The following is a 27,327-nucleotide window of genomic DNA, read 5'->3' as shown; positions in this document are numbered from 1 at the left end:
GTTTTTGTGGAATTATGTAACCTACTTCCAGTCTGGCTTCAATATATCTAACCGCCATAAGAGCATCAAATTTCAAATGCTGTTAACCTCACTATAGTATGGCAATCACTAGTCACTGGTTTCCTTTTCAAAGTGGTAACTCTAGTTGTTAACATCTTCAGAAAGTGGATCGAGAGAAAAGGAGTATGGGATTAAAATTAGTCATTTCACTGCAGGCACCCTGAGATATCAACAGTCATAAAATGTTAGTTAGCCCGTTATGGTTTCATTTATAAAATCCATTCTCATGTCCTGCTAAAGCATAGAGGTACCACTAAGAAGGTTTCGTTGTCGGTTATATGTATCCCTGGCTTTATCATCTGATAGTGTAAACCATTTTTTTTTTTTTTGTAAGATTAGACCAGGAAAACATTAACACTAAACTGAAACTGGAGTTTGCTTGTGATTCTTACTGTCTGCATGCCTGGAAAGCATGATATGTCCCTTTGTGATTTTTCTTTAATGGTTGTCTAATCGTTTTTTCAATACAAGAGTAGGATCATTTCAAGACTGGTTGTTGGGCAAAATAAAAGGTGTTCTACTTATCATTTGTGTATTATTAATTTGATAAATGTATCTTAAAGTTATTCAGTGCCTTTTAATAACAGTGGGTTTTTGTATAACTTTATGCTTTAATGGTTGAGCAATCTCTACAGCAAGAGGCACATCTTCATTAGTTATACTATGGAATTTGATAAAGGTTGAGTGAAAACATGTTTTACTTAGAAGTATAACAACTTCCGCGTGGAAAAGAACATATGCCATAAAGAACGATGGATAAAGATTTCACAGTGATAGTCCTGCAATTTCATAATAAAAATTCAAATGAAAACTGGGTAAGAATTGTAGTAAGATAAGCCATACTGTCAGTATCTGTAGCAGTGATTTCGTTTTCCTCGAGAATGGACAAATGCATTCGAACAGCTCTTGTTAACAGCTGTTCGTACAAAAAGCTTCATGGCAAAGGAATATTGTTTTAAAAGTTGCCAAATAATTAGGTTGATTTTCAAAATAAATATCCATGATTAGGGATAGTCTACAGTATTTATGACCATACTCACACCCCATGCTAGGCATGTTTGTTACCCAGTCATATAGTTAAATAAACAGACTATATAGGTGATCATTTTACATGCATGTATATTTTTTTGCAAGTGTCCCTATGGAGTCATCACTTTCTTCAGAAATCCTTTACCACGAAATAATAGCACGAATATTTCATGCTTCACCAATCTGATACTTGTTTTTAATATCTTTAGTTACTCTTCTGTGTAATCGTTGACCTTTTATGTTGTAATGCCAGATTATAATCCGTTAAGCACTTATAAGTTAACGGTACCCTAATCATTGTTGGCCATGGAAAACGGTAGGTGGCCCTAAATATTGTAATGTAAAAGTCATATTTTGGCGATGTGTAATTTACGTATGATTTATATTATTAAATGCAGTGTTGATGTTTCTTTTAATACTGCCTTTTTCATCGTAACAGAACAAATTTGTAATCCAAATAGCGATGAAATCCTGAGTGATTTGATTTATACCATATTTCCACTTCAGTGTTAATATATTTTTCCTAACATTTTATGTACATAGGTATATTTTAAGATATATTTTTTAAATTCATTTTTGGGTTATTAGGTATTTTGAATGAATGGTGTTGGCAGTTAGTTGCAAACATTAAATCAAAAGCTAAACTATGTCCGAGATATGTTTAATTGACCATCTCTTTTATAGCTTGCGTGAAATATAGATCCTTTTTCGATAATGCATCAAACAGTGCATTAATGTGTTATGAGTCTCTTAATAGGAATCTTAATATTTACCGAGTGGCTGCATGTGTCTGCACAATATATCTCAGGGATTATCATATCTTTTTTTTTTACTCTTAGTCACTGCAGAAAAATAACTTTAATGAAGTGCTATAGTTCTGTTATTTTATGATGTCTGTAAAAGAACTGTTTAAGCACGTCAGTATTAGCTAATAACTTTGGGGAAATAGGAAATCCTACGATGACTTTCAAGTTAAAAGATTATTTACAAGCTTCAAATCCAGTACCAAATCACGTACAGAACTGGAGATTTGATTTGATTTATATTTATTTATTTTATTTTTCATGAAGCCGGACAGGAATGGAGGTCCAAAATAAACTTCATTGCTTCAATATTAAGGAGGATAAATGCTTTAGGAGAAACAGCAGAAGTCAGTGTTACACATTCTAGAACATTGTGTAGGTCATATCTGTAAGGTTGAAATTCTATGCAATGTCCTTGGGAATGCAAAACCTAACGTATAAAGCGCGCATAAAGCTGTGATGACACATATAGAGAAGTTCTCGATAGTAATGCCTATGTCGTATTTATCAAACAAGATGAGTTACAACTTTATGAGAGCTATTAAAATAATTAAAAATGGCAGTAAGCGCTAAACTGAAAGATCCTTGATTAATCCCTCTCAGGAAGAACTTTGCTTTTGAAAACACTTTACGAGATCAATCCTCGATACTTGGATGTCATACATATCTTCTAGTTTTGAGTGAGTTACTCATACGAGTAGTTACGAAGCTGTTTTATCCAGGTAAAAGATATACGAGTATATGGTAAATATAGGAAGTAAGTTAGTCCTCAAAAATTTGGAATGAACCACGTTGTATGTGCTCCATTCAGAGATATTATTTAGAAACACACAAATGATGGTATCATACAAAGGAAAAGGAAGATGACACCTGTCATTAGGGCGCTTAAAGTTCATCTTTGAGAAGAGGGTCCTTCGAACTTGGTTATAAACGGGAACAGAATTGGCTGATAAGGACTAAACTATGAGAAATTATATTTCTTGAATTTAATCACTTAACTCAAATTGCTACAACTGAAGAAAGCATTCAGATGATAAACCCATTCCTGTGGATTCTCATTCCCATATTACCTAATTCATTGTCATTGTTTCAATGAAGAGAGAAGTTACGATGAAAAAGTTTCTAGTTCAGGGAGTCACCATATTTTATTCTCAAATAAGCCATTAGTACTTAACATTAGTGTCCTATGTACTCTATGCATACTCCTTTTTTTGCGAATAAAGCTACATATAATTTATTATGCAGACAATCCAGTTAGAGTGTTCATTGGACAGTCAAGACTAGAGTACCTGCAGTCATTTGAATTACCGTAGTTTCTAAGAATATTGTCTCTAAAATTGGACGGATCTACAGTTGTTTCCACAAATCGAATTTTGAAGAGTTCACTTATCTTCAAATTGCTATGTGTGCATATATAACCATCTACGTTGTTGTACAACAAAACCAAGGCACAGAAGAAAATGATACTACTGTCACTAACCTTAAAGTGTAGAAACCCGGTAATGATTCTCAGTAAAGTAATTTGAGATTCTGGTCTCGCTCTATATAAAGAGAATGAATGGCACTGAAAATAAGCTACCAGCAAATATGAAATGTCATGCAAAACACAAACCTAATTTTATGAAAACTCTATCTTTTATTTCCATGGCTACAGATGTTTTCGAAAATTTCACTGAAGTTTCTTTAGGTTTAGTGGTAATGTTCGTTAAAAATTGGGTTTATAAGGGAACCCTATAGAGAGGGCATTATTTTGCAGTTTAGAAAAATTTTGGGGTAAAATCAGCCAACCAAGAGGGCTTCAAAATGTTAAGCTTGTGACATCTTTGTGCCATTAGCAATGACACACAGATCTACTGTATTATGGCGGAAACAGAGTGACTCAAAGCTTCTTAGAAATACGTTTCCATCAACCAGATGAGAGAATATCTTAGGAAACATTTTGATATTGAATTCATTATTGTGCGACGTGTTCGACATAGCTAACCATACATTTGAGAAATGTCTGTACCCCTAGAATTCGAATGTATCTCCTAGATTTTTCTTTTTATTTTTGCTGTTCTAAAGACAATTTGCCACATTGATTAATTTCATTATTTGACTATACATTTGTCTAAACTTGAAACATTGATTTTCAATGTTATGCTTTTTAGGCAGTTCTACCATAGTGGGGTGATGCTGTAATTAATATAAGCTCTACAAATGTCATTTGATTAACATACAACAGTGTACTGGGAGTCGTAAATGGGGGTAATACGATTCCTTATCTGGTGCACGTTGGTGAGCATGTTTATTTCTTTGATAGGGTTAAATTCTACTTATGCCGCAGCCTTCTGTGAGTTGTTGATGAAGGTCTGGCGAAACTTCGAGAAACTGCAAACCATACTTTCGTTAATTAATTCTGTTGTAAGAAAAAATTTCCTCTAATATTATACTTAAATAGTCTTGTAACAGGGAAACACTAAAGAAATTATGGGATGATGCTCCTTTTCTACCTGCATATGGAAAATGTTGAGTACCATTTATATTAGTCTGAATTGAGCCAAATTTTAGTTGGGATCCTTTCCTTAATTATGTCATTATTGTTTTTGTCTTATTATCATAACTATTTGTCAGCTATATTTAAAAGAGGACCCTGATTTCAGACCATTTTTTTTTTTAGATTAGAGCTTCCGTTGAATTTTCCTCACAATTCTTAATGCAGTGTGTTAGTCATTTTTTTAAGGAAATCCTTTTTCACTTATATTGCAGTAGTAAATTCTTCGTCACCCTCTTTCTCTTAACACTTCGCTAACCATTTATATGAAAAAGATAGAGTAACAGTAATCTTTTGTTTTACTCCTGCCAGCTGAACAATATGACTCTGCAAGTTGGCTACCCAGAAAGATTGTTGGATCCCAGTGTAATAAACGCATTCTATGAAGATTATACCATCTTCATCAAAGATTTCTTTCAAAACCTCCAGGTAAGTCTCGTTGTTCTAGATCAGTGGTTGTTAACGCCAAGATCCGTTTAGATGGCGAGCATGTGAACATGTTTTGATGTTGATTCAAATTACTTGATGACTCCACGGAAGTTGTAAAATGGGTGATAAACTAATGTGCAAAGGTTCGGAGCTAAATCCTTGACTGCTTTATTGTAGTTTTATAAGCTGGGGTAAGACGTTTTGGTAAGTTGTAAGTTACGTAGCCAAACTGATTTTAATTACCCCATTACTCCTCGGAAGATGAGATAGTTGGCACACTGAATCAAAAACAAGCTACGGGCTTTCGTTCTTCCAAGACTTTCACTATTTTACATTTTAAATTGTGTTTAGACATTTTGTTTCACGTTGTTTTATGCTTGACGTGCAGTGATCTCAGAAATTAAACCATGCACAAAGTATGGTTTATGAGCCTCTAAGAATCCTGCCCATGATATTTCTTTGAATAATATTGTCATGTTTAGAAAACTTGATTTGGAAATAACCTTGTTTACGTACCTTTTTGCCAGATAGTTACTCAGAAGCTTATTATAGTACTAACGACCAGCCTGAATTGGTTTTAACTATACTAGTTTATTTTCAGTAGCTTTTTTATGACTTTTTCTTCGTAACTCTGACTCCATAACTGTTAAGGTAATCGGCGCCGCACTTGTCAGTCGGTTAAAGATAATCGTTTCGTGTATTCGTTGGTCGTAAGTTTATCAGTGTAGATAGGCCTTTACTGATAGCTGATCAACAAAGCACATTTCATATTTTAAAACAATATAGGTATGCTTTTACTGACAGTTGATCAGCAAAGCACATTTCATATTTTAAAACAAGGGTATATTTTTTTCCTTTATAAAACCTGGAATCAAAAATTGTATAAACAGTCGACTAACTGCGCAGTCGGTAACTAATTTTTAAAGGAGATTGAGTTTGCTGCTAACCCTCGTAGCAAACGATCGTAAGAAAGACCCTCCTTGCTCACAAGCTGTTCATAGCTCAGGGCGTTTGGCGGAGTACCGTAGTTCATTTAGCTCAAAATTGTGAAAATAATGATGCAAAACTATTATCATTTGGACCGTCTAATTTCCCTGAACTCTTTCATAATCATCAGTCTCCGAAAGTGACACCAGGAAATGCTGAAATAATAGAAGCTAGCAAGAAAAAGGTAAGTGATAATATCCCTTTGCTGATGGGGTCAAAAAGCAACGAGAGTCTTCTTGATGTACAGAGTGAAAAAAAAAAGACTCGGACACATGGTGCCCCAACAATACATGACTGGTTATTACAGCAAAAGTTCACCTCTGAAGGACGGACTAGTATCTCAGACTGGCAAATAGTTTGAGATGCAGAATACGAATGTTAATGATCATTCGATCACCAATGAGGGATCGGGGAATGACATGGTGGAAACACTTAGTAGTAATGATCATGAAATGATTAGTTCACCTGTTTCAGCAACATCGTTGTCAGAAAAACACTTGTCTGTCCTTGCTTCAGTGTCTGAACGAGAATATTCAGAGATAAATTTAGAGTGCAATACAAATGTTGTTTAAGGTCCTGGAAATGTTAGTGAACATCAGTGTGAGAGACGAATGTCTACTGACAAAAATGCCGTTGATAACAGAAACTCGGAGAAAGTCTGGTGTAATCTGAAAGTTGAAAGGCTTGGAAAAATTAAACTAACAAAAGAAGGAAATATGACCCGGACTAAGAAGAAACAACGGTATTAAAATTTCAGGATGTCCTTAAAAGTTACTACTTTGAATATAAATGGTTTTAATGATGTGGATAAGCATTCTAAGTTAATATCGTTGATTAAATATCATCATGAGATATAGTGCTCATTAAAGAGCACAGCGTTAAATGAGTTCACTTGTTAAAAGTATTGACATTTCACTTGATAATGTTTCATTCCTCACAGCTATTGAAAGTGGTACGCTGATATTAGTTTCAAAATATAAAAATATTGAAATTTTGAACCAAGAAAATGATACAGAGGGTAATTTTATAATGACTGTGTTCTTCACATTATAAATATCTATGTGGTAGATTTTAGAATAATTATTGGCAGCTATTTCTTTCTGGCAACCCTGTATAATTGTGGAGTGGCAACTGTGGATCATGGGGATTGGGAACGGTTCAGTATACCAACTCCGATCTGACAGAATTTTAGATTCCTCCGGTGATGTAGGTTGCGATCCCGCTTTCTGTATTTTGGTGGCTATTCTATTTAGTCGTGTGGCCGTTCTTCCATCGTAATAAGGTAAGAGTTTACAAGCTATCTAGACATTATTATAAAGTCCAAGGTGACAAGTGAAATGTTGAAACCGTTTACCGGCGAGGGAGATGTAGTAGCCTGGCCGAAGAAAGTTAAATTGGTAGCCAAGCTGCAGAAAATTTCGGATGTAGCAAGTTTTTTGCCTTTATACTCAGAGGGCAACGCCTTGGCATTGCATTTAGAGTTAACTGATACAGAGCAGTCTGATGCTGATGCTATTGAGGAAAAGCTATTAGCGGCGTTTTGCTAAATTATCACAACGTATATATATGCTAATGAGCTGAGAAAAGTTTGGGTGCATCAGCTGGTTTCTCATGTACTAGCTTGGAAAAAGTTGGCAGTTTTATCGTTTGTTAATGGTTTTCTTGATAAAATATCTTGTGAATTACAAGAGCAAGTAAGAGTGAGGCTGCAGCGGCAGCAGTAAGACCTTTGGCCAGGCCATTGTCAAACATGAGAATAGTGAACAGAAGAATAGTCGTTCGTTTAAAGGATTTTGCTTCAGTTTTGGAGGACCACATAGGCGAAATATTGTAACAAAGGGCGTAAAGAGCTGTGGTAAGCCCAGACATAAGTATCAAGGTGCAATCCGGGAAGGGTGACTGGTGCGGCAGCAGTCACCCAACTAGAGGACTTCGTTCTACCAGTAATTGTTGTAAGTTCAAATATTGTTGGACACTGTGCAGGGATAAGTTACATAATGGCTCAAAAATGAAATATCGTGGGAAATGTCAGGTGCAAATTGGAATAGGAGTAGTTAGGATTGACGCTGAAGCTGTAGTGACCAAACAGATCTTACCCAGTATTGAGGTGAGGTGGTGTTGGGTATGGATGCTATTGATCACGTGGGTGGTGTTGTAGTTGCAGGTGGGACAGTAGAATTTGGGGTCAGAAGCTGTGCTGGAGTTGCCGAGCAATCAGTGAGCAAAACATTAAGTTCACAGTTAGAGGAGACCTTTGAAGTTATTTCTGAGCAGCAGCAGTAGAGTTGTGGGCGGGGGGTTGGCTTTTGGGACTGAAGCCCCGAATCTCGCTTCAAAAGCCTTGGATCATTTTAATTGTGCACTCAGTGTTCTAACGTCTGGCAGAACAGCAGTCTTGTTCAAGTTGCCTCAGGATGGGTAACCATGGACATTAGAAATTTCTTTAAAAAACCAACACCCAGTGATACCGTAGTAGCAGCAGCATCAGGTCCACCCCAATGACCTGTCACATGTTCCAGTTCAGTGATTTCAAAATTACAGTGGGTTAGCATGGCAGCTGCAGTAGTGAGCGTTCCATCAGTGTCTTGTGCCACCTCCACACATGGCTTAGGAGCACTATGGAGCAAGATAGGCTTGATGACCTCTCCATTATGATGATTGAAAGAGGAAATTTGGTTGCCATATGCAGAGATAGTATAATTGACATGTTTGCCAAACTCAGACCATGCAGGTATAGCCTTATGTTGCCACCACAAAACTAGAATACAGCGAACCACTCGAGTAGAAATAGGAAAGGACAAAAGTTGGAATGGAGTGTGAAGAAGAAATTAAATCAGTAGTGTAATTAGAACCCATAGAAGAACAGATCCAGTACGAGTTTCAGAAATGCTAAAGAATCACTATGATAAGAATGCAAGGGATCTTCTTGAGTTAGAGGAAGGAAGAGCAGTTAGAATGAAGGATACAAATAATAAAAGTGAGTGGAAAAAAGCTGTGGTATTGGCACCAAGGTCCTATGTGGTTCAAGATGGATGTGGTCAAATGTGTATGAGAAATCATTAGCAATTGGTGAAAACTCCTGAGAGAATGGAACCTTTAGTTGAAGGTAATTTGCTTGTTGATGATGATATTCATGTGTCTGAAGAAGGTGTGCTTAATGAGCAAGAAACATGTTCTGAATTGATGGTTCCCATATTTCAGGCTATTGTACCTAGTGTTATTGTACAGAAAAATGTCTCGAGTGGTAATACCACAGAGATCAGAACTTTGAGTGGAAGAGTTGTATGGAGACCTGAAAGACTGGATCTGTAGAGATTAATGGTGTACTGTCCTGTATAGCCTTGAGTTTGTCAGTATAGGGTTTCAGTACAGTATAATGTACTGTAAAGAACAGAGTTTATTTTGTAAGGGTTGTCCTGAATAGAATTACATATGTGATATATTTCATGATATGTTGTTTGATATTTAATTGGAGTGCCTCTCTTGGAAGATAACAATAAACACCGGCAAGCTTGAACCATGTTTACCTACACCTCCTTGTATTACAGCTATGAGAAGAGTGCAGGATGACAAGAAACAAGGTTTTGAAGAAGAGGTTGAGCAATGGGTCAGAGAAGGTATTTTAGTACCTTGGAAAGATGTGAAAACAGGTATTATACCCTTGCTAGCTGTTGAACAGCCTACCAAGAATAAAATAAGACCAAGTTGGATTTGAGAGCTGAATGCTCATGTGAGTAGTCATACAGGGGCTGAAATAAATGTTTGCAATGAAACCCTTCAAGAATGGAGGCAAACAGAGGCTAGAACCATTGTTGATCTAAAATCAACTTACAGTTGTTACAGATTTAGATTAGTGGAAGAGCTTTGGGAGTATCAGTTGGTGAATTATAAAGGTAAAACGTATTGTCTGACAAGACTAGGTTTTGTATTGAATACAGCACCGAGAATAATGGCAAAAATTTTGAAAACTTTTAGGCAAGCCCAAACGTATCTTTGGTGGAATTAAGTCGTACGTTGATGATATTTTTCTCAGTGAGAGCAAAGTAACCTCGGGTGAACTTATAAAGCATTTAAATGACTATGGGTTAGTTACCAAAGCTCCTGAGCCCTTAGATGGTGGTGCTGCATTGGGATTGAAATTGTAGAAGAATGAGTAGGGAGAATTGTTATTTTCTGGAGGTAATAAACTCCTAATTCTGACAGACAACCCATCTTAGTCGAAGGGAATTATTTCCAGTATGGGGAAAGTTGGTGGGCCACTACCAAGCAGCTGGTTGGTTGTGGGTAGCATGTAGTTACATTAAGAGGACAGCAGGAGGGTCAGGATGGGAGGATTTTGTTGGCGCTGAGTCAGTTGATATGTTGTGGGAGGTGGTGTTGAGAGTGAGATGGGATGATCCTGTTAGGGGAAAGTGGTATCCAGGTCAAAGTGCTGCTAGGCAACCTCAGTTGCTTAGAATTAAAGAAGCAAAGCTTTCAGAGCCACTCCCTCTGTGAGAAAAGGGGCTAGATGCTAAAAAAAAATATACATAAACTACGTTCCTTGGGTTGTCAAGGGGAGAGCTTGGAGTGATGCAAGCAGTTTTGCATTGTGAGTCACATTAGAGATTGATGGAAATATAGTGGAAGATGCATATTAATGTAGCAGACTTAGAAGCTGCCATAAAAGGAGTAAATATAGCAATAAGGTGGAGGCTGTCTGAAATTTAGACAACAGATTTAGCAACAGTGGGCAGCTGGATAAGTACATTTCTCACTGAGGAAAAGAGAGTACAGACTGGAGGTGCTGCTGGGATGTTAGTGAAGAGACATTTGGGCACTTTGAAAAGCCTTATTGTGAGATTTAATTTGACTGTTTTAGCCAAGTTGGTTTCTACAACTAAAAATGAAGAGGATGTTCATACAAGAGTTTGGAAAGAATGGTTGGCTAACGCTAAGGATAATTTTGAAAATTTTGAGATAAGTGCTTTAGAAGATTTTGATGTGAGAATGTTTCATGACATGCACCATATGGGAGTCAATTGCACGTTGTTTGAGGAAATGAAAGTCTCTCCTAATGTAACTAGAGCTGCAGTGAAAAAGATTGCGTATTCGTGCGAGAAGTGTCAATCTATTGAGGGTGGAAAGCATGATGTCTCTGAAGTTTGCGGAAGGGTGGCGATTGATGGTACCCATTATCATCAAATTCCTTATTGTAAATTATAGATTGTGGCCCTTGGATATATGCCATTTGGAGAGAGTTGAATGGTGAGAGAGCAGAGTTCATTGCAAACATACTTGATGAAGTGTTATTAGAGAGGGGTCCTGTGTAAGGAGTGTCAATGGATAGTGCACAGGCTTTTTATTCTGAAGTTGTTGGATGTGTAATGAGTAAGTGGATGGTCAAGCCGCTATTCAGAGTAGCATACAGACCAAGTGATAATGGTATTATAGAAAGAATGGTATTATAGAAAGACACCATTGCACTATTAAGAGGATGGCTGAAAGAGACAATATATATTTCTCACCAGGAAGCAGTATATTGGTACAATGTGACTTTAAGAAATAGTATGGATCCCACTTCATTTCGTTATGGTGGGGCTTTCTAAATACAGACTAGGGAAAAACACCAAAGGAACCAACAACAGTGAAGATAGGTGAGGAGTTATGGGTAAAACCTCCAGATGCAAAATGCACATCAAAGTGGAGGAAAGGAAAGGTAACGGGCATAAATTTAAAAAATACTATACAGTAATGGTTCATGGTACCCCTTGTCACATACTGGATATTTGCCCTGTAGTTGAGCTTGAAGAGGGGACTCAGGATTGTGAGAGTGTTAGTGAAGACGAAGAGGAGGGGAGGATGCCCAATGTCCTACTGAAGATGAGGAACCTCTTATGCCAGGAGAACACAGCTCAGCAGAAGAACTGAGAAACCCACAGAATGTTAGGTGTCCTCTTAAATGGATGGATGGTTGTGAGACTAAATTGGTTGGTGAAATTTTTTGGGGGTTTTGTAGCAATTAGTTCATTCTACTTAATTTCTTATTTGGTTTCCTTGATTTGTTGTGTGTTTGTTTGTTTTGGTCTAAGCTCATGGGGCATGTGGTAGATTTTAGAATTATTGGCAGCTATTTCTTTCTGTCAATACTGCTGGGTTAGTGGAGTGGTATCCTTAGATGGAGAGGTGAGTGGGTTTGTCGGAACTTTGGATTCATGGGGTTCGGTAGGTTGTGAGCGCACTCTCGAGGTATTGTGTCGGCTTCGCTAATTAGTTGTGAAGTTGGTTGTGTGGCTGCTCTTTCATCGTAATAAGGTAAGAGTTGACAATATATGCTTCAACAGGCACTAATAACCTTAAGGAAAGGAAATTATTTTTCTCCCAAAATCTCTTGTACTTTTTGAGATATCGACTTGATAGCTCAATCTCAGGAGGGGATTTTAACTGTGTTGCAGTGCCTAGGGAGTCTAGCTCTGTTAATCAGAATTTGATATCTAAAGCTTTATGTGTCCTTATTGAGCATCTTGGTTTAAAGGATAGCTACTTAATTAATAAGGACTACCTCAATAAAGCATACATATATCAGTGAAAATTATGTATCGTGTTTAGACAGGTTTTATACGGCTGATCTCTTAAAATAGAGTAAGAATGGTGCACACTGAACCTGTTATGTTTTCTGACCATAATATGGTATGTACGTAGAGAGATAATATGCAGTAAACTGTATGATAAAAATTATCTATGGAAATTAAATACTAGTATCTTGAAAATAAGGACCTTCATGAGGTGTGTAGTGAATTCTGGCTCGCAGTTAGCGCAGGAAAAGACGACCATGTTAATACAGTATTTTAAAGTGGTGGGAATGGGCCAAACTTGAAGGCAGAAAATGGCTCATTGCTTTCTCTAAGCGATTGTTTAGTGAGAAATATGGTTTGTTATACATTTTGCAAACATGATTAACAATTGTATATGAAACCTGATCAGTATGCAAAAATCTTAATATTCAAGTGCTAAAATCCAAAATTGAGGATATTAAAAATAGTATACTGGAAGATGTTAAGGTTCTTGCAAAAACTGAAGAATTAGATGGGGGGGGATATCCTTTTTTTTTTTTTTTTATTAAAAAAGGAAAGTGTAAACCTATGTTATCTCATCTGAGTAGTTTAAAATTAGGTAGTGGTACAGTAATCACTAATCAGGAGGTACTGTAAGATTATGATCATTCTTATGAAAATCTGTTTAAATGTGTTAATACAAGAGAAAAGGAGGTAAATTTCTTTTTGAGCAAATTATCTCGGACTTTCACAGAAAATGATAAAGTTCTGCGTGAAGATTTTACTGTTGACGAGGTTGAAAGGGCAGTTTTTTCACTGTCGAAGAAAAGTCTCCAGGTAGTGACAGGCTCCCTGTTGAATTTTATAGTAGCTTTTGGAATGTTAAGAATGACTTTGTTAAAACTTTAAATTACATGAAAACTGCTGTAATTGTGTGCTGTCTGAATCACAAAATTTGGGTATAATCAATTTGGTTCCCAAATTGGGTGACCTAACTGTCCTAGACAACTGGCTCCCAGTTATGCTTTTAAATATACTGTACTGTAGATTACAAATGTTTAGCTAAGGTATTGAAAATAGAATGCAAAATGTAATAGAGGAATTGATGCTGAAACATCAATATTACTCAGGTATTGGAAAGTATTACATCCTGCAATAACTTCATCTGTGATATACAGTAATTTACTATACTGAAACAGAGTGTACAAGCTGTTTTATATCGCTTGATTAGACTAAATCTTTCGACAGAGTCAATGTTTAGTTTGTTCTACAAGTCTTGGTTAAATTTAGATTTCCTTTGGAATTCACAAAATTGGGGCAGTCTTTAAGAACTATATGTAAGGCAAGCATACAACTGTTTTACAGGAACCTTTCTATGGAGCTATGAACTCAATAATGATTGTGTAAAGATTATTGAGTTCGTTGACGACTCGTATGGCTTTGTGACTTCTGATTGATCTATCGCAGAGGTTTTTGCCCCCTGATCCCAACCCCTTGACAAGTTGGGGACTTGGGATCCACCGCAGAAAGAGTATATATGCATATTTATGCCTACTCTCTCTGCCGTGAATTCAACCAAACATTGGAACCTTTAACTCCTTTACTCCTTCTCCCATTAATTTTCCCCTTCTCCTCTTCCTCTTTCGTTGACGACCTTTGTGTGGCATTGAATTATGGACACCACTGCTCTTGTAACTTGGAAGGAGGGTGGAGTTGGACAGCATGCCGCTCCACCAGTAGAACTTGAGTACCCAATGTGGTCAAGCAAGGGGGTAACAGCATTGCTCCTCCCATAGTTGGGCCTCCTTGGTGAGAGGGACCTCATCCTGGATGAAATTTATAGCATTTGTTATATGGCAAACATATCTAACCCCTCTACGACTTCTGGCGCGGATATGGCTATTCTAAAAATCAAGCAAATTCTAAGAGGTTGGGAACTGGCCCTGCTCACAATCAATCCCCAGATTTTTTGGGCTTCTCTGGCTTAGTTAGTTCAGAGACCACAAGCCAGACTACTTCCCCAGAAATCTCCTCATCCCTATCCTCTTCTACCGTGTCACCTGTCATCTTGGCAAATGATGCCCCACGCTCCCTTTCCTCCAGTTTGTCTCTGATGGCCACTTTACAACCTTATGAACCACAGTGTGCCACCAAAAATACTACAGAATACTACGCATCTCTTCCTCCAAAAAACTGCCTTAAGGCTCCAACTCTGTCCACTTCTAACCACCCCAAAATGTCCTCCGGCACTCACCCTGCCCTTAGATCAACTCTCTTTAGTCTCCAGAAGTGGGACAAGTACTTCATTATCCCTCCAACCACTCCTTACGCGAACAAAGCACTCCACTTTCAGAAGTGCCTACTGAGACAGGCAGGCATGGTCAGATTCCTAACAAGAAGTGATCGTTCACTTCTTGTGGTGGTGGACACTGAGACTCAGGCTCGAGCAATGTCCAACCTCAAAGATCTGCAAGGTAATGCCTTCCCTACAACTCTACATGTTACACTCTTGGGGACAAGAGTAACAAGAAACATCTGAAAAATGTTGCAAAGATCACATTCAAGGGGCAAGACCTCCCACTACAGTGGACCCCCGCCTATTCGCGGTTCCTGATACGTGGCTTCATCCATTCGCAGATTTTTGTGGAACATATATACACATCATTTGTGGAAAATTTACACATCATTCATGGAAAATTTGCCCATTCTTGGTATTTTTCACAGAGAAATATTCACTAATTACTGTTTTTTCCTATCTTTTTCGTGACTAAATGCACTTCTTGTGATAAAACTACCGTATTAAAATTGTCAGATATAACCATTTTTAGAGTGGTTTTTTGTTTTTTAAACTATCAAAACTGGTGGCTATAAGCATTTTTAGAGGGGTGTCAAGTATTCATGGATTTTAGCTATTCGCGGGGGTGTTGTGGTACGTATCCCCCGCAAATACCGGGGGTCAAAATTATAAGGTGCAAAAGTACATCCCTCCCCGACGTCAATGCCAAAAGTGCTGGCACTTCGGCCACCCAACCAAATTTTGTAGATCACAAGCACGCTACCCTGCATGCAGCTCGACCATGATCGAGCCATTTGCCACTCACAAGAGCGCATTAGTGCTAATTGTGCTGGCAAGCATAACGTTTTTTACCGGGGTTGCCCGGTCTACAAATTTAAATCAGTGGCAGCCCTTTGCTTCAAGCATGGGCTGACCCTGAAAGGAGCTAGGCAGATTGAACTGGCCAGTGGCTGACAAATGTTTCGGTATTTCCCCAATTCTTATCACAAGAGATTTCAATATTCCTATGAATATTAAAATCTCTTGTGATAAGAATTGGGGAAATACTTTTGAGTAAGGTATACACAAAAGTAAACTTACTTAAACCCAGGAATTTAGCCTTGTTTCAGAAAGCCATTAACATAAATAGTTTGGTGCTATCCAGGATCTGGTATTTGAATCATACGTTCTCTCTCTCATAAATTATATAAAGTGAGTTCTGTTATTTTTCAGTATATTTGAAGTGGAATGTGTCATCCCATAATAGAATCACACTATGGCGAGAATAGAAATTTGGTGTATAGGAGTAACTGATATTTACAAAGACATTAACTATTTATTGTAACACTTATAAATTTTCATAATGATAGAGGTATGACCAGATACTATTGTACAATTAGAGTGAGTCATTTAATTCAGTGTAAACTTCTTAAAAGCCTGTTCCTATGTGTCTCCCGATCACTATGTTTTGTTTATCACTTTATATGACAGTGCACAAATTCCCTGGTTTTCCAGTACTGTATTATCAAATTATGCTACAAAAAACTGTTACCGAGCGCACATCCAGCTATTATGGAAAGGTTTCTGCTACAAAACTGGTATAATACATGGAAAAGGATTAGTCTTCCTTTCACTTTCCTTGAAGAACAAGATTTTCTTTTTAAATTTATGAATGGCATACTGTCCACAAACCTAAGACTAAAGATTCAGAAGATCACAGATGATGACACATGTACAAAATGTGGAAATCAAGTTTCAAATGCATGTATTCTAGTATTGTGAGAGTGTTCAGCCGTATTCGCGGGGGATGCGTACCCCACACACACCCCGCGAATAGCTAAAATCCGCAAATACTTAAAACCCCTCTAAAAACACTTAGAACTGCCCATTTGTTCATGACACTTACCTGGCAGATATATATATAGCTGTATTTCTCCGAAATCCGACAGAATTCCAAAACTCGCGGCACACGCAGTGTGGCCAGGTGGTTAGTACTCATTCCGCCGCTGGGAGGCGGAATCGGGAACCATTCCATTTTCTATTCAGATTTTCTCTGTCGCGGTACTGTTAACATCTGTTACAGTACCTCTGCCTCTGGATTTCGTTAACTTGCTTATTCCCACTTAAGTATTCTCTTGACTTTTGGTTTTTGATTCTTGGATTGTGGATTGGCACACGCTTTTTCTGGACTGTTGTGGATTTTGCTTATGACCTCTCTTTAAATATGTCTGGTTCTAGTTCTGCTAGTTTCCGTGTATGTTGCATGAGTGATTGTAAGGTGAGGCTACCGAAGAAAGCCGGTAGACCCTCACTCGGTTTGTTTGAGGTGTAGGGGGCATGTTTGTCTTATAGATGATCAATGTAAGGAGTGTGAACCTTTATCGGATGCAGCTGGAAGTCTTATGATTCGTATGTTCACCAAGTTGGAGCGTGACAGGGTTAGGAGGTCTTCCTCCAGGAGTGTGTGCAAGAGTCAGGTTATTTCCTCTCCTGATAATCCTAATGTAGTTGATGTTGCACCTGTCCCTGTGGTTTTGCCTTCGAGGCCTGATGTTGTGTCTGTGGAGGGTTCGGCCTGGCGCAGATCATGAGTTCTATCCGTGCGCTCGAGAACAAAGTGACATCTCTCCAAAGTGCTGTGTGAAGTGTAGTGCTCCCCCAGTGTTGTGGAGGGCGTCAGATCGGCCCCATAATGCTTCTAGGCCTGGACCGCTGTCAGACTCCCAGGACTCAGGGAGAAGGCATGTCGAAAGCCGCAAAGAAGGTTATGGGGCTTCCCACTGATCTGGCGTCCCTTCGGCAGGTCCTGTTGTCGCTTCCCAGGCTGCCAGAGATCGTGCCCGACACGCATTCTCAGGACTGCTTTTCGTCCTCCGAGGCGTCCTCCTCGCAAGGGTGGAATTCTCGTAAGGACTCGTCCTCTCAAGAGGAGCTGTGTTCAAGAGGACGCTTCTCGTCAGTCTTCTTCGTCGGCTAGTTATTTTGAAGCTTTTCCACCGCAGAAGAGGACTAGGATTTCGTCTGATGAAGATGTTTCGGAGCGTCCCAGTCGCTCTAAGGAGAGAACCTTTCTTGCTCCTGTGAGGAAGAAGAAGGCGTCCCCTCGCCCATCGTCTTCCCATAGGATTGTCTCTCCTCCCAGGCATGATTCTTCTCCATCTAAGAAGATTTTGTTGGAGATGCAGCGGCAGTTGTCTTCTCTTATTGCAGAGAAGGACTCTGCTCCTCGTCGTCGCAAGGACTTGACTTTGCCTGTCAAAAGATCAAGGAAGTCTCCTTCTCCTGCTCCGCTTTCGTCGTCTCCTTCGCCTGTGTCGTCGCCTTGTCGCCCTGTTAGCTCTCTTGTTCCTCGTCGTGACGCTCGTCAACATGACGCTTCGCGAGCTTCTTCCCGAGACGCTTCGGTAGCCGCTCTTCAGGACGCTTCTGTGCAGGACGCTCGACAGGACGCTCTTCCGGTTTTTGGGCGTGACGCCAGTGTCGACGCTCTTCAGGACGCTCTCCAGGACGCTCCTCAGGACGTCCCCGGTTGCTCTTCAGGGCGTTACGGAGCATTCTCTTTCGTCTGAGAAAAGAAGATCTTCTTCAGATCGGACCTCAAGGCCTTCGTTCCCCTAAAGTGTTGGGTGACTCGGTTGCTTCTCCGGCTGTGGCGGGGAGAGGTTTCTGGCGATTCGGATCCTGCTGACGTCGAGCCTCGTCTGCTTCCTCTTCTTCCGATTATCAAGTTTTGACCGGCTTGCTTAAAGACTTGTTCGGGGACAAGTTTAAACCTTCGGCTCCTCTCTCTCCTCCTTCTCAGTTAGCTTCTTCTAAAGCTAGGGAGCGCCAGGTTTTTGAAGATGACTTCTTCGTTGGTGACCAAGAGGGCTTTCAAGAAAGTCAACGTGTGGATGGAGGAACGGAAGTCCCATGGCAAGACCTCTTTCGCTGTGCCTCCGTCTAAGCTTTCAGGCAAGGCTGGTATGTGGTATGAGACGGGAGAAGATCTCAGCCCTAGAGTTCCTTCCTCTTCTCAGGGGATTTCACCAGTCTTGTCGGCGCTTCCAGAAGGTCTCATCTGCCTACTGCTAAGGTTTCTTGGACCTTGTCAGAGACAGATCATCATCTCAAAAGGTCTCTTCCGCACCATGGAGGTGTTTAATTTTTTGGACTGGTGCTTGGGAGCCTTAGATCTTAAGCTTCAGAAGCTCAGATTCAATTACCCTGGGAGCTCTCTGGCGTCTTAACTGCATGGACAAGGCAGTTAGGGATGGTTCTGAAGAACTGGCGTCTCACTTTGGTACAGGGCCTCTTAAAGAAGAGGGCCTTGTTTTTGCGACTTCACAGCTAAGTCTGTCTCTCCTTCGCAAAGGGCAGAGTTATTGTTAAGCCCCTTTGTCTAACCATCTGTTCCCCCAGTCTTTGATTCGGGACATTTCCGCAAGTCTTAAGGAGAAGGCCACGCAAGATCTGTTGGCTCATTCTTCTAGACGTCCTCCAGCTCCTTCTTCTTCTTCTGCTTCAGTTTTGTCCTCCAGGAAGAAGAAGCCCTTTCGCGGAGGAACTTCTTCCTCTAGATCGTCTCCTTGAGGAAGAGGTTTCACCAGAGGAGCGGCCCCTCTAAACCTAGGGAAAAAAGTGACTCCTTTCACCTCCAGACACCTGTAAGGCCAGGCTTCTTTATTTTGCGGGAGCCTGGAGAACGAAAGGGGCGGACTCATGGTCACTAACTGTTATAGAGAAGGGTTACAAGATCCCCTTTCTCATGTTTCCACCCCTTTGCGTCGCCCAGGGATCTGTCGCCGTCTTACCACCGAGAAGACAACAGATTCTTTTGGACCTCCTGGAGCAGTTGTTAGAGAAGAGAGCCGTGGAACAAGTTCTGAAGTTGGATTCTCCGGGGTTCTACAACAGGCTTTTCTTAGTCCCGAAACAGTCGGGAGAGTGGAGACCGGTCTTAGATGTAAGCGTCTTGAATCGCTTTATTTCGAAGGAAAGATTCAAGATGGAAACGCCCCAGTCGGTTCTAGGGGCTTTAAGACCAGGGGACTGGATGGTCTCTCTGGACTTACAGGATGCGTACTTCCATGTTCCCATTCATCCTCAATCAAGGAAGTACCTGAGATTTGTGCTGGGGATGAGTCTTCCAGTTCAGAGCTCTCTGCTTCGGTTTGTGCACAGCTCCCATGATCTTCACGGTGATCATGAAAACGCGTTGAGGTGGCTTCACCTGGCGGGTGTTCGTGTGTCGTTCTACCTAGACGATTGGCTCATACGAGCCTCTTCTCGGGAGAAGTGTCTGGAGGACCTGACTTTGACGCTGAATTTGACGAAGTCCCTGGGACTTCTTGTGAACAAGAAAAGTCCCATCTGATCCCGACTCAGTCCATCGTCTAACTGGGGATTCAGATGGATTCAGTGGCTTTCGAGCTTTTCCATCCCAGAGCGGCAACTGCTTTGCTTAAGGAAAGTTTCGTCCTTTCTGGGAAAGAAACATGCTCGGTGAGGGAATGGATGAGTTTGCTGGGGACCATTTCCTCGCTGGAGAAGTTTGTTTCCCTGGGAGGCTCCATCTCAGACCACTCCAGTTTTTTCTTGGCAGAGAATTGGAGGAAAAGGAGGATCTGGAAGAGATTTTGACGATATCTCCTTTTATCAAGGATCATCTGAAGTGGTGGTTCGACCCCTTAAAGCTTGCAGAAGGGTTTCTCTTCGTCTTCAGAGCCCCGACCTAGTGTTGTTTTCCGACGCGTCCAGGAAGGATGGGGAGCAACACTAGGAGGGGAGGAAGTGTCAGGCACCTGGAGAGGGGAACAGGTGTCCTGGCACATAAATCTCAAGGAATTGGGTGCTATCTTTCTGGCTCTTCAATTCTTCGAAGCCCAAGTTGCAGGCAGAATTGTCCAAGTCAATTCGGACAATACCACAGCTCTAGCGTACCTCAAAAAACAGGGGGGTACTCGATCTCGTTCCCTGTTCATCCTAGCGAGGAAGATCCTGCTCTGGACTCATGCTCGAAGGGTCACTATTCTCCCACGAGGTTCATTGCGGGAGTGGAGAATATCCGAGCAGACCTTCTCAGTAGGCAAAATCAGCTGCTACCGACCGAGTGGACTCTTCCCAGGAGGTATGTTTAGAGTTGTGGAGAATATGGGGACGTCCTCTAGTGGACCTCTTTGCCCACGTCCAGGACGGCAAGACTCCCCTTTATTGCTCTCCTGTCCTAGACCCAGGAGCGTTAGCCATAGACGCCCTCCTCTGGGACTGGAAAGGCCTCGACCTTTACGCTTTCCCTCCTTCAAGATCCTGGGAGAAGTGATAAGGAAGTTTGCAACGTCAGAAGGAGCAAGGATGACTTTAATAGCCCCCTTCTGGCCAGCAGCGGATTGGTTCCCAGAGACCCTGTCCTTCCTAGTGGACTTTCCAAGAACGCTTCCATTGAGGGTGGACCTTCTCAAGCAGCCGCATTTCGAAAGGTTCCACAAAACCTCTCCGCTCTGAGTCTGACTGCGTTCAGACTATCTCAAAAGTTGGCCAGAGCAAGGCTTTTCGAGAGCTGTGGCAAAGGCCATCGCCAATGCCAGGAGACCTCCCTTCGAATGCGGTCTACCAGTACAAGTGGTCTGTTTTTAGGAGATGGTGCAGGAGTAAAGGAGTTTCCTCGACCACGACCTCTGTACCACAAATAGCTGACTTCCTTTTTATCTTAGGCATAAGAATAAACTGGCAGTCTCGACTATTAAGGGTTATAGAAGTATGTTATCGGCAGTTTTTAGGCACAGAGGCCTGAACTTGTGCGACAACAAGGATCTTCACGATCTACTGAGATCCTTCGAGACTGTCAAAATTCCTCAACTCATGACACCTTCTTGGAATCTGGATGTTGTCCTGAAGTTTCTTATGTCTAATACTTTTGAACCTCTGGCTTCGGCTTCCCTCAAGAACGTGACGAGGAAAGCTGTCTTCCTAACGGCTCTGGCGACAGCTAAGAGGATTAGTGAAGTGCAAGCAATTTAAAACATATTGGCTTTAGGGGTCCCTAATGCTGTATGCTCCCTAAATCCTTTGTTCTTAGCCAAAACAAAATCCTTCAAACCATATTTAAATCTTTTGAGATAAAGGTTTGTGAATACTGGGCAAAAGTCAGAAAAGGAATCTGTGTCTGTCAGGGCCTCTCCAAGTTCTTAGCAAGACCAAGAAGCTAGAGCTCTTCGGACAATCTGCAGTGTTCAGTGAAAGAGCCCTGATCTTCCATGTCCAAGAAATGCCTTAGCATTCTTTTTAAGTACCTATTCGAGCTCACATTCTCCTGCCTAGAAAGAGTGACATGAGACTTCTGAAAATAAAAACTCATGAGTTAGAGACTATCGTGACTTGGTAGCTTTCAAAGAATATGTCTCTGAATAATGTGTGGTGCTACCTTCTGGGAAAGTAATTGCAGTGTTAAGCTTAGCATTACTTACGCGGGATGTCGACGACATTTGAGGACCTGCTCTTCGCTGGGACCGTACGTTCCGCAGACACAATGTTGGGGAGAAGAAGGCAATACTCATCTATCCTTTTAGGGGTTAGGTTGTATTTTTAATCTGAATTGTTGTTTATTTTTGGTTGTTGGGTGGCCACATTGGAGATGGATGTCCCAATTTTAGCCTATGCTAGGTTTCTTGTCATCTTATAGCGGCGGTCAGGTGTTGGTCGTTGCCCTTCTCCCTCTCTGTATAGTCGCATGATCTAGTCTATTGTGGTCACGCCCCGTGGACAGGTCATCTGGATCTCTCAAGCTTTATAGGTCCCACTTGCTGGAGACTCTGGATAGAAGCAGGCTTGGGTGACAGATAACCTCGAAGTCGCCATGCTAACAGGTATGGAAACCAAGGCGTCAATGCCTACATTTAGTTTGTTTCCTAAATCTATTTCTGTCTCTTCCCACCTCCTACGGTGGAAGCTATATATATATCTGGCAGGTAAGTGTCATGAACAAAATGATATTTTAATAATAAAATAAGGTTTGTTCATACTACCTGGCAGTTATACTGAATGCCCTCCCGCCTCCCTCTGAGACAGTGGCACCAGAAAATCTGAATAGAAAATGGGAATGGTTCTATTCCCGCCTCCCAGCGGAATGAGTAATTAATCCACCTGGGCCATGCTGCATTGTACCACGAGTTTTGAATTCTGTCGGATTTCGAGAAATACAGCTATATATATATCTGCCAGGTAGTATGAACAAACCTTATTTTATTATTAAAATATCATTTTTGATGGTTTAAACACAAGAAAGATCCTGTAAAAATGCATGTACCTGAGTATTTTAAGAGTTTTATCACAAAAAGTGCATTTATTCATGAAATTATATGAAAATACAGTAATATGTGAATATTTCTCAGAAAAATACTTGAATGGGGAATTTTTCCGGTGAATACCCACTAGATATGTTCCACAGAGAAACCCGCGAATCTTGAGAGAACGCGAATATGGGGGCTTTTAATTGTTGAAGCTATTTGTAGCAGAAAATATCAAAAAAACTTTATAAAAATATATATCATGTTGGATTATTGTCAGTGTAAATCCAAAAAGAGGAAAATTGTATATTTATTTAAATTTTGATATTGATATGGAAATTGTATTTGAACTAATGAAGTCAAAATGGAAAATAAGGAGAAAACTATTGTTGATAAAATATAAGGGCAACATGGGAAATCACTTTCCATACAGATATATTAGTTATAAATTTTAATTGTAATTAAATTGTCTCAATTGGTTAGTGTATCTTTGTTGTGTTTTCTTTAAGATGTTCTCTTAAATATAATGTAAACCTTGTCCCTTTTTGTGTTAGTGTAAGGAACCTATGTTATCCCTTTTTTTTATACTTCGTTAAATTGTAATGTTCATCATTTGTAAATACAGTATTATATATTGTTTTTTTAAATAAAAGACAAAAATGTTAAAGGTAATGAAGTCTGTCTTACAGATTTTTGAATTATTGTTCCAGAAGGACTGTTTACTATTTTTTACGATATGAAGCTTTCTGATTTTTTTTTTGCAGTAGATTTTAGATTTTGCACATTTTCTTTTAAAATGAAATAAGACTGCTAAATTAATAGATTGTGTACTTAAAGTAACATGTTTGTTTCAGGATTCCATGAGAAACAGCAGAAAACAGCTGGAACTTAAACTTATTGACCCCATGCCTGAGTCCGAATGGATAGATTCCTTGTCAGCCGATGATGTTACTTATATTCATGAGGCCAACAAGATTGTCATTCCACCACATCTCCTCAGCCCACCTCTATTTCATCGCAACTATCCTTAGTAAGTCTCCACTTCTAATAATCGTTGATAAATTGAGGAAAAAAATTCCATTCATGAATGTTTATGAATGAAGTCAATTTCATTTTGAATAAGTTATTTCAAGATATTTAGAAATTCACACATCAATACTATAAATGCACAGAATTCACAAAATTGTTAAAAAAAATCAGAAATGGAAATATTGCATGAGTTCTTTCATACTGGTGCACAGGTGGTATTTATTTACAATATCTATTCATGGAAAGTTCCTGGAACGCGTTGCCTGAAACACAGTACTTTAACGAATAGTACAACTCAGATCTTACAAAATGATTAAATCTGTTTGTCTTATGGAGAGTCAGTGACAGTAAATAATAATTAGGGCACAGCTGATAATGGCTTGTTTTACTTCAAGTTGTTTGATGGAGAATAATAGCCTTAGTTTTGAGGGAAAGAAGGTATTTATGTAAATAGAAATATTTCAAGAAATCATAGTGTGGAAGGAACGCAGGCCTATGAAGCCAAAGGTATTCACCATAGCTCAGATAGTTCTATCCTAAGTGAAAGTATATGAATATGAAAGTAATTTGAATTATATGAGAAAAAAATTAGTGTTCTCATTATTTATTGGAGTAAAATATATTTCTTATGAATTTTGTATAAGTTAGATACACACTTAAATCCTAGAAGAAAGCTATATGTTTTCATAATACTGTACATATGAAAGTCGGGTACAGGTATACTGAAGTGCCATGGTACAAGAGTAACAAGAGAAAACATTAAAAAAAGGCAAGATTTTTTTATAAGATGGTGGAGACCTTACTAATATTTGCTAGAATAGTGTATGTGTTTAATGTTTAAAAGTACCGTACATTTTTAATCATGGACGATTTTCGTAAAGGCATAACAGAAACACTTATCATATGGTCAGGTTAACATATTTTGTTATAAATGAATGTATAAAAGTAATAAGTAAATCAGTTATTACTGTTAGGGCAATTAATCTTTTATTGGCTAAAAATTGAATCACTTTGTAGCCTTCTTTATTTACTAGCTGAAATGAGAAAAACAGTTTATAATTTGGCACAAGCATATTAGTATGAATGTTCCTATATGGGTATGTTATTCATCATTTTTGAAATCAAGAGACATGGTGTGGCTTTTGACAGATGACCTGATCTACCAGTTAGGTGGTTAATTCTGACAAAATAGTTCTTCAGAAATATGAAACCAGGGCATGGGTGGCCAAGGATCCGCATGGTTCCATTCCTTATTCCTGCTGTCAGTGCTAGGAGTAGTTTTTAACACACAAGGAGATTCTGTGAAATCTCAAAGTTGAATATGCTTTATTTTTTTAATTAAAATAATGACCCTTGACCAATTACCTTAAGAGGTAAACCCTTTCTAATGGCCAGGAATATTCTCTGCGAATGCCTCTGTTGAAGGTAAATTCATAGTTTTATAGTTGAGAACCTTCCATGAAGACATTGACAGCCTAATAAAACATTTGCAAGCCTTAGAGTGCGAGACTATCACTGTGTTAGGGCACCATGTTTAACTTGTTTGTTTCTATTTAAACTTTTGTGAGTATGGATGTTTTATTCTCCCAAAGTAAATAACCATGATATAAAACTTTCGAATTCCATAGGTAGCATAGAGTTTTCAATTAGCATTATTCACTTGTTTTTTTGAACTGTTATACTTAGTGGAGAGCTCTTATTCATTACAGATAGAAATATAACTTGGGCAATTCTTCCCGTTTTGACTGCCCTTGATGGTCTTATTCCTCAACCATATTCTCATTCGTTACATTTGGCACTCTCATATTTCTTCTTTACCATAAAACTTTTATATACGTAGTTTATAGTCTTTCCTATAAAATAGAAACAGCGGTATTTGCTATTCAGTGGGTTTCATCAGGCTTTATTTATTTAAGCTAGAAACTTTAGCGATACATAAACAGAAATAATTTATAAATGCTTTGTGATTGTGCGTCATGTCTTTTTGTAGTGCCATGCTTTATGGGAGTATTGGAGTGCAAATAGCAAGAGCCATGCTTCGTTCTGTAGACAACGTTGGTCTTGCATGGAACAGCAGAGGACAACTGGTTGAACGGACAGTGTACTAAACAGGTTGGTAGTATATATATATGAAACATATAACTATATATATAACTTATATATATATGTATATATATATATTATATATATATAACATATATATATATATAGTATATAATCTTCTTCAAGTTATAACGTTGATCGGTTGCTTGATGCGCCTTCTCCACTGCCTTCATATCAAAGGCATAAATCCTCCACCAAACCTCTTCTCTCCATATCTTCCTTCACTTTATCTTGCCATCTATTCTCTGTCTCCTCTCGATCTTCTTCCTCTAACAGGTTCTGTCCAAAGGCCTCTTCACTCTCTCCTGTCATCCATCCCTAAACATGCCCATACCATTTCAGTGCGTGGCCTCTTATCACCTGTTATCTTTACTAAGCCTGCTCTTCTTATTTCATCATTTTCCAGTCTCTCGAGCAGCGATATTCCCCTAATCGATCTCCAACATTCTCATCTCTGTTCTCTCAAGCTTTAGTTCCTCTCTTTTCAGAGCCCATATGTTTCTGATCCATACATTAATGCTGGTCTTATCACTGTGCTATAGATCTTGACTTTTAGCTTTTATATAAATTATATATATACATACATATATAATATAAAATATATATATATATATATATATATATACATATATGTATAAAATAAAATATATATATATATATATATATGTATATGTGTGTGTGTGTGTGTGTGTTCAACTTTTTGAGGATACCACTTTTAAATGGATTTAACTGTAAAATTATTTTCATCCGCTATATAATATTAAATTGTGTTATTTCAGTACCATATTTGAACTTTTATATATGTATATGTTATGTTCTTGAATGATGTAATTACTTTTTGAAGTTCAAATTCCAACAGGTCAGCAGAGAATTTACGAAGCTTATCAGACTGTGTAGCCTCTTCTGTGATGGATTTAGATGTGGAGACGGATGCTGTTGTGGAGAGAACAGCAGCAGATACAGCGTCAGAGATAGATGCTGTTCGGCAAACCTATCAAGTAAGCACTTACTGACTTTTCAATCGAAATCCCTGTGATATTGTGACTCTTCTTACAGTTACAACATTGGTGATTACTGAAATATCTATTTGTCTTTGGAAAAATTCAGATGATTAGCTTTACAATCTATCTTTTTATTATTATTTCCTTCCAGACCTGTTTCTTACAAATGAGATTTGAAATTTATCAGTGAGATATTTATTTTGAGTCTCTTTGGGGAATAGCTTTCTAGAGTAATTGTAACCAGTATTTTCTGTAATTCTAAATCCCTTTGGTATTTCTTT

General features: G+C 39.1%; 1 protein-coding gene across 1 annotated transcript in view; it reads left to right on the top strand.

Moving 5' to 3' along the window:
- Positions 1-27,327, top strand: part of LOC136835299 (endothelin-converting enzyme 1-like) — a 186,718-nt gene that overhangs the window by 146,983 nt on the left and 12,408 nt on the right. The window contains exons 10-13 of the mRNA XM_067098615.1: positions 4,738-4,854; positions 23,768-23,943; positions 25,933-26,043; positions 26,890-27,043. Coding sequence (XP_066954716.1) covers positions 4,738-4,854; positions 23,768-23,943; positions 25,933-26,043; positions 26,890-27,043 — 558 coding nt within the window. The remainder of the gene's footprint in view (positions 1-4,737; positions 4,855-23,767; positions 23,944-25,932; positions 26,044-26,889; positions 27,044-27,327) is intronic.

Source organism: Macrobrachium rosenbergii, chromosome 55 (genome assembly GCF_040412425.1).
Source record: "Macrobrachium rosenbergii isolate ZJJX-2024 chromosome 55, ASM4041242v1, whole genome shotgun sequence".
Lineage (NCBI taxonomy): Eukaryota > Metazoa > Arthropoda > Malacostraca > Decapoda > Palaemonidae > Macrobrachium > Macrobrachium rosenbergii.
Note: the sequence above shows the minus strand (reverse complement) of the source record. Positions and strands in the feature narration are given on the sequence as shown.